The sequence below is a fragment of the Antrostomus carolinensis genome, unplaced genomic scaffold, assembly GCF_000700745.2.
Source record: "Antrostomus carolinensis isolate BGI_N321 unplaced genomic scaffold, ASM70074v2 scaffold34189, whole genome shotgun sequence".
Lineage (NCBI taxonomy): Eukaryota > Metazoa > Chordata > Aves > Caprimulgiformes > Caprimulgidae > Antrostomus > Antrostomus carolinensis.
Window position 1 is genome coordinate 28,659 of NW_010341181.1, and position 8,265 is coordinate 36,923.

Consider the following 8,265-nt stretch of genomic DNA (forward strand, 5'->3'; position numbering starts at 1 on the left):
AAATCTTGCTGGTGTCCTTCTGATCAAGTTTGGAATAATTCCAGTGATGTTACAGATTTAATCTAACAAAATTTTCTTCTTTTTCTTTTTTTTAATTTCTGTTGCACTGAACAAGAGTGAAAGGAGCTATTTTTTGCCTCTTGAAATAAAAAATCTGACGAATGTGCTGTAAATGAAATGTAGACTCTGTGCAGTGCTTCCTAGTCGATCTCAGCCAGAGTAAAGTTAACTCGGTGTGGTGCTGGCTGTAATACGAGAATCTGAAACGCTAGAAGCCCAAGCAGTGGATTTGCACTGAAGTTCATGTTCAAGATTCGGGCGCAACTGAATATATCTGTGCCATGGGACAGTCTGAGCTTATAATAGTCAAAGGCAACCTGTTTAATAATGGAGTCCAGCAAGGAAACTTTTTCTCAGCACGGTTGAAGCCTTTCCCATGGATATCCTCTCTTTCTTCACATTCTGAACGACACTGTACTCACAGCTTGCTACTTCAGTTTTAGAAATCTGAAATACAGGTTTAGAAATCTAAAATACTTGATCTGCAGGGAGTGTTTTCCATGGAATGGTCTGCAAGTGAGGTATTTATCTGCAGTGCAGAATACTTTCCAAGGCAGAGCTTGAAGATAAAGTACTGCTTTGTTCTGGGAGGTCAAGCAAGTTCATTTAGGAGAAATACAGCTACTTTCAGCCATATTGCTTTTAAAAAAAACGCTGAACAAATTTAAGGAACCTAAGTGACTATTAAAAATGCTTTAGCTGTTTTCCTGTTTGTTAGGAGATTCTGTCACTAACTGCAACCAATATGGTAAATGTCAATGAGATTATTTTAGAGGCAAGGAGACATTCTGAACTCATCTGGCTCCAGTGTTCTTGCAGATTTGTAACAGAGAAATTGAAGCAAAGGGGGAATGCATCAGCTGTGCTCCTGATGATGCCATATTTCAAAATATGTGGATTACTTTTCCCGAGGGATTAGATGTTTACTCTGTAAAGACACATGGAAGTACACTATACTAGCTGAAACTTCACTAAAATAACCAGAACGCCTGTGTCTTTTTTTGTTGTTCTATGTTAATTTTACTATTCAATTTGAGGATAACTTTTATTCTCCTTTCTTTTATCTGTTCATTATCCTCCATCCTTCCCTGTCACCCAAGTTCTATGCTATCGCTCTTGAGACACCATGGTAGTGCATGAGGATGGTCAGGTGCAGGAAAAGACAATCCCCAGGAGACTATCTGCAAAGTGGTACTCTCTTATGTTTTCATTTATACTTTGGGGGAAATTTCTGAGAGGATATTTATGAAATTGGAAAGTGGTATCAAGCTGGGAGGGGCTGCAAGCAGCATGGAAAACAGAATTCAGTCAAAGCTTGATGTTTTAGAAAAACAAATAGCAGGAAAATGGAGTAAAATTCCATAAAGTCAAGCACAAGGTTCCATAGAAAACATGTGTAGCTTACATGTAGTTTAGGAGTTTGACAAACAAGCTTTTCCCCCCGCCCTGCCCCACCCCAGGCTTCAGACACATGCTAGAAAGTGCTTTCCTCTAACTCAAGACTGAATTACAGGCCCTACAGCAGCAGCCTGGAAAGCTTGCTTTGCAGAAGAGCACCTTATGTAGGCACAGAGGATGCTGTGGAGGTGGAAGTGAGCATGCATACACATGAGACAACTGCAGAACACCGTAGTTCTGCATTCAGTAAAGGCAATAATGGATGTAGCCTATAACAATTCATGTGCTTGTAACAAGCGCCTTTGGAGGCCACATGCAAAGGCTTTGTGTGCTCGTCACAGGTCCTGTGGTTCACACTGTGGGAACCTTTACTTCCCTGTGAACAGAAAAGGAATTAATTTGAGCTTTTAAGGTAAGACAGCTGAGCTAGGAGAAGCTGATTTTTATGGCTGTTGAAAAGGAACTAATTTCTTTCACTTGCAGAGAAATATCGTTACCCAATATGAATTATTATTGTCATCTAAGGTTTCTTTGCTTGTATCAAACCTCGGTTTACCTTTCTCCTACGTGCACCTTTGGAGGGAGCTGTCTCTGGCAGTTACTCTTCTGTGGAAGATGGAGTTTATCAGCTAAAGTGCTAACTGTATTAGCTCTACATATCACCTGATATGATTGGATTTTGGTGAGTTTATTAAATTGCAAAGGGTGTGTGCTTTAGATTAATAAATGGAATCTCAAGAAACCAGGATCAAATCAGAAAGGCTCCCTGTGTGCCTATAACTGTGATTAGATCTCACTGAAATGGAGAGGTTTCTCAAAAGGATTTACAGGAACTGCCTCATTGACTGAGTGGCCTGGCTCTTACAGTCTGGCTCCTTACACATTCTTGATTTCAGAAAGACTGAATTAAAATGAAACTGCTTGGAGAACCTAATGTTTCTGTAATGAAAATAACCTATTTCTCTCATAGTGCGATATTTATAGCTGTTTTCCCTTGCTTTTTTGATCTCTGCAGATTGAAAGCCACTGGGAGGAAGAAGTTGCCCTTCCTTCTACTCTAGAAGACATGATTTCCAGGAAATCTGGAAATTTTGGCGATCTCTTCTCTGTCTATTTGTTGTTACTGTGTTTATCTGGTATCATATTTAAAACATCCTGTCTATATCTATACTGTGGTAAAAAGCATAGTAGTAGAAAAAACATAGGCAGTGCATTTTATGGAAAGTCCCTGTTAGAGCTGAAAGAAAGAACAGTAATTTCTACAATAGATAAAGTAACTAATAGAGGGAGAAGCCTCTGAAGGGAGAGACAAAAAAAAAGACCAATGGTGTCTAAATTAGGCTGCTAACAACCTATCTGACTCACAAACAAGTGTTCAAGTACAGAATATTCCAGTTACACTTCAGTTCAGGCCTTAAAAGATATTATTATCCGTGTCTTCAAATAGTCCAAACTCACTCCAATGTAACTAGGGGTAGCTTTGTAGCTATCAAACATTGTTTCTTTCAAACACTGAGAATGTTTGTAGCTTTGAGTATACTGAATACTGAGTATGCCTTACAGATTCTCTTGAGCAAACTCAAACGTTGTTTGAAAGGAATCTGAGATCAGGCATTTCTATTAACTGTTAAGTTATTCTTCATGATATTGTATTTCTGATGTTGCAATTTGCTCTTATTTCCCATTGTGGGTGGTTGCATTTCACCCTTAGCTTAGTAAAAAATCCATATAGATTGTGATCAAAACTGAAGGGAGAAAAAAAGCCTATGCAGCCTATTTGTCTGCTTTGCATATTAAAGGATGCACACACAGCATTTAAAGTTCCAGGAAGTGTCACTATGTCACATCATTGTATGTCGCAAATGTATCCATTTTGAGCATTGCCTTGTGTGTCTCCCTTTGCATATGCTTTTAAAAAAATGTGTAGACCTACATTTTGTAAACCACTTGATGTAAATAAAAATACTTAGACCTGATGTTACAAGCTGGATGCTTCTGGACTCCTTTTGTCCTGAACTTTATGCCTTTATTTATGCCTTAGCAGCAGTATATTGCATTAAAACATAAATACACTGGATCTTACACTAATGAGTAAAGCAGACAAGCAGTTAGCTTCTCAAAATGATGCCAGATTCTGAGACAATCTTAGAAAATATTAAGAATGTATCTTTTAACATTAGTCATCTTAAAACATTTCTTTGCTGTCACAGGTTTATAGTGGGGAATGGAAAAGTGCACTACCTCCCATATTGCCTTCCTTGCCCAGAAATCTTGTAAATATCCAATTTTATATGTCATGAGTAACACAGATCATTATTACAGGAGCTGTACTTCAATGACAGTGTGAGTCGTTACTAACAAGTAGTCACTTGTTCTTTATTTTATACAATGATGAATCTGTAATTAGTCACTCTCTTAAAACAAAGTGCTAATAAAGCAACCTTACCTTTTCTGCTGTAGCCTGCTTGCCCTTCAGGACAGCTCTATATTTGTACTGCATGAGTGAGGCCTTGTTTGTTGTGGGTCACAGAGACCATGACTAACAGGTTGCCATTGGCTTTGTTATCAGGTGTAATCACACACGTGGACATGTACACATGGGATCTCACTGTGCTTCGAGATGTGGATCAAATATCCCAGCTTGCTCGATGGAGGAAGTTAAGTCAGAGAGGTGAAATGGACATGAGACAGAGTTAGAAATAACCCTGATCGTGCTCTTCTTCATGCAATGATCTGTGCTTTCCACTCACTTTGTGACTGTACTTGTGTTATGGCAGCACTTGAGGTGTGGACCAGAAGCCTGCTCTGAACACAATGAAAGGGTAGCTGCCTCTCCAGAAGCCTTACAGTTTAAGGGGTCAGTGTGGTTGTGTGATGAAAACTAATGTACAGTTAATGGACTTAGCTATCTCAGAGCTGCATGAAGCAGAATTTACACCATGGAGGAGCAGGGTGCATGGCCAAAGTGACTTCACTGCCTTATCGGACCATAGCTGTAACGTGATAAGCCACGACTTTTCCTACCCTTTATTATGACCTACTGATCTTGTAAAAACAAATCAAAATAATGCAAATAGAATATATGATGTCTTATAGAGGCCCTTATGATTATTTCAAGCCATTAAAAACATTGTGTCTAGTAAGGTGCTTGTTTCTTCGAATGCTGTTTAAAGTGTGATGTATTTCAGGTAGTTCAACCCTCTGGGTGAACAGGAACAGTTATGCAGGGAATGGAGCACATACATGCCCACCAGTACTGGCAGTCCCCAAGAAGCATTTGCTTCCCTAGATTTTGACCCCTAAACTCTGATTTACCCACAGTCTTGGAGAGCTGCCGGCATTTCTCTGTCCCTGTTCTGTCGCGTGCTCTGTTTCAAAACTGTTACTCCTCTGACAGCCCTTGAAGGTGCATACGGGCCATATCTCACTCTCTGGACCAGGCAGAGCAGTATGCATAGCAACTGGAGCGAGGACTTGGACGGCAGCCAGTACAGCAGCAGGTCCTGAAGCAGAACCTGGTTCATATTTTAGGAAAAGCATTACATTCCCTTTCTTCTTCCACCGCATCATGCAGCTCCATGAAACTCCAATATACAGAAGAGAAGCTTTTAATCCAGCTTTTTCCCCAGTAAGTACTGGCTTTTTATTTCCTGACCTTTAAACAGCTGTTCCTTTTTTCCAGGCATATTAATGTATTATTCAGTGGATATTTATTCCTTTTTACAGATTATTTTATCAGCAGCCAAGAGCGTTGGCTCCAAAGTAAGTTTCTTTGTTTGAACTTTGCTGTTTGTTTCTGCTGACTTTGGTTTGGGTACTCTGTGGCACTCACAGTTTTAAAGTCCTGGTACACACTGGAAAAGTACCTTGTTCCAAGAGAAATCTAACCACATGGGTACATCTACAACTGTCTACGCTGCTATAAGAATGAGTTTACTCTCTGTATACTTGTTAACATACCTACTGTAAACTCTCAATTAATACATTAGCACACACACCCAGCCTGTCTACACGGTTGCTGCCAGGAACTCTTTTTGAGATGGGAGATATATAATAACTGGAAGACAGTGAGAAATACCTTCTGGAACTGTGTTGGAGCTGTAACCAGTTGTGGGAGAGCTTTGAATTTGTTTCAGGGCAAAATCAAGCAGGTGCCTTGTATGACCTTCAGCAATGGTCTCAGCTCACCTGCTGGATCTTATGCCAGAATAGAGTGCAGGCACTCACACAGACAAGTCTCTATGAGAAACAGTCAAACCAGTGAGTTTAAACAGACATGGAAGGTTTCAGGCAGCAGCAACTAAGAAGTGACTTAGGTACATGCTCCTTGTCAGCTCATGTTTTTTAGTAGTCTCCTTCAGTCCAGATCCTATGACCTGACTCTTATCGCTAGCAGTTCACCTTCAGCAACCACCATTCTTTCACGTGTCAATAAACACACCCTGTAGGTACTTATCCTTTTTTTTCCCCCCTGCTATTATTTCAACAGGACGTGCTAGTCTGAGTAATTCTTTCTTCCATATTGGAATAAATTAATGTGTGAAATCAGCTAGTATATTTTGGACTAAATGAGAAGAGAATCATGTAGCTTTTAGTGCTCTGTCTTCTGAAGGGAGTTCACTACCACGCACTGAGAGGATGCATACCATGGAAATGAGTCATTGGGAAACCCAGTGCAGCCCTTTAAAATGAAATGAAAAAAAGCCCTGCTTAGAGAAGCAAACTTGCAGATTTCCTTCCCTCTCTCTTTCTCTCTCTCTCCTCCTCCAAAAAAGGATAATTAACCCAGAAAGAGAACAGCTCGGTTAGTACATTTTCTACAGACCAAATTCTTCTTCCTGTATAATTTAATCTTTTAATCATATGCATTACTATAGGAGGGAGTGAAATTGTTATTCTCATATCCACTCAGACTGAAAGTATTAGATGTGGGTTGAAAGTGTTCTGCTGCCTCAGCCACCAAACTGTTCCCCACAGGTCCCTTGGTTTGATTCTTGTGCTCTTATTGCCTTGGGAACACATCAGATACAAGACTGCTTCAGCCTCCAAGTGTGGCCCTGTGCTGCACATGACAAATTTCATTAACAGAGTGCTACAGATCATGGTCTGGGGCGAATGGGAGTGGGCTAGGGTAAATTACATCTTGTTTTAAAATCAAAATGACATCTTGTTTTAAAATCAAAAAGGTAAGAAAGAAACCCTGAAAGCAAAGAAAGCTGAAATACCATTGCATAGCTATACAGGGCATAATCAGACTCTGCTGCATGTATATTCAGTATTTCCACTACCCACACAGGAGATTAAGGATTTTCTATACCTTTGTTACACTTCTAAAGAGTGGCTCATATACAGAATTTTAAATTATATCTGAATGTGTTAAAGCTATATATAAATACTGGAAAAATAAACTGTCATGCCCCAAGCTGTGTTTTAATAATACAGCAATGGGGTATATCTTTAAAGTAATTTTTGTATTATTTCATATTATTACTTGTGACCCTGGGTGATACAGTAGCAGCCATACATCCTGGCTATTTTAATGTCCCTCAAAGCCAGTTCCCTTATGAGAGGAGGAGCTCTTCAGCAGCCTGCATCCCTGATGGAGAAGGGGACTTCTACTACGGAAGAGCTGTGTTTGGAGGGCTGGTCAAGAAAGTCTGTGAGTTCACCAAGACTTGCCACATGAACATCCTGACAGACAAAGCCAATGGGATCATGGCAGCTTGGCAGGAAGAAAGTCATCTCAACAGGCTCTTCCTCTCCCACAAACCCTCCAAGGTACTTTCTCCAGAGTATTTATGGGATGACAGGAAGCCAAAGCCCCCTGAAATTCACCTCATGCATTTTCCCACAGTTGATAAGAACTACAAAGAGATATGAGATTGATCATCTGATCCCTGCAGAGATGTCCTCCGCACAATCAAACCCACTGAATATTAGCTCCCACAGAATGTGCCCCACTGTTAATTTTTGTTCCCATTGTGAACAAACTGAGACAGGAACATGTGGATAGTTTCTCTGGAGAACTGGAGTCTTAATGTGTTTCAGAAGCAGCAGCCGAAGTGGAGGTGAGAATGAAAAGGTTTCTAGGTTCCTAGTCTTTGTGAATACGAGCATCCAGCTTGGGGCTGCAGCACACAAAAAGGCATCCAAAAGGCCAGTTATGAAATGCAAGGCTGTCCTCTACAGCAAGGCTGCAGATGCTTTTGCCTAGGTGTTTTTCTGGGGCCTAACAGAAACTTAGCAAGATCAAAATGGTATTTGACATTCCTGTGGAGAAGGAGAAGACCCGGAGATTTAGTGAAGACTTTCACACTTAAAAAAAAAAAAAAAAAAGAACTCTGCAGGGCAATAAATTTTCATGCATTGTGCTTTAAGCTCAGACCCTTTGTCAGGATCAGGAGGAAACCTATGCTTGGAGGAAGTTATCCCTGATTAGTGTGCAGAAGGATTTCTTGGACCTTCTCAGCAGAGAGCTGGTGCCAGCCATTGCCAATGAGAACCCTGGTCTGACAGGACAAATAGTGTGAACTCAGATAGCAGTTATCTCCCACATTCCAATCTGTGTTTTCAAGACCCGAGTTTGACAGAACTGACACAGCTCAGACCCAGACTGAACTTCTTTGGGTTTATTCAATCACAGATGTGCTCTGAAGCTTTTCCCTGGTTCATATGTCTCTGCAGATCATGTAATCTTTTCCGATACAGAAAATCTGGTATAGAGAGGTTTGTGTTCCTATCCATTGCTTCAGTCCTCTCCAACTTTTCTAAGCTCTGTGAAATAAATTGGCTAGAAGCTGCTGGAAC

The 8,265-nt window shown here is 40.4% G+C and overlaps 1 protein-coding gene across 1 annotated transcript; it reads left to right on the plus strand.

Moving 5' to 3' along the window:
• The first annotated feature begins 1,186 nt into the window (after positions 1-1,186).
• GBGT1 (globoside alpha-1,3-N-acetylgalactosaminyltransferase 1 (FORS blood group)) lies at positions 1,187-7,366 on the plus strand. The gene is made up of 5 exons (XM_029087083.1): positions 1,187-1,251; positions 3,669-3,731; positions 5,033-5,086; positions 5,185-5,220; positions 6,951-7,366. The coding sequence occupies exons 1-5, from the start codon at positions 1,187-1,189 to the stop codon at positions 7,336-7,338; spliced, it is 606 nt and encodes a 201-aa protein (XP_028942916.1). The 3' UTR covers positions 7,339-7,366.
• Positions 7,367-8,265: the final 899 nt, after the last annotated feature.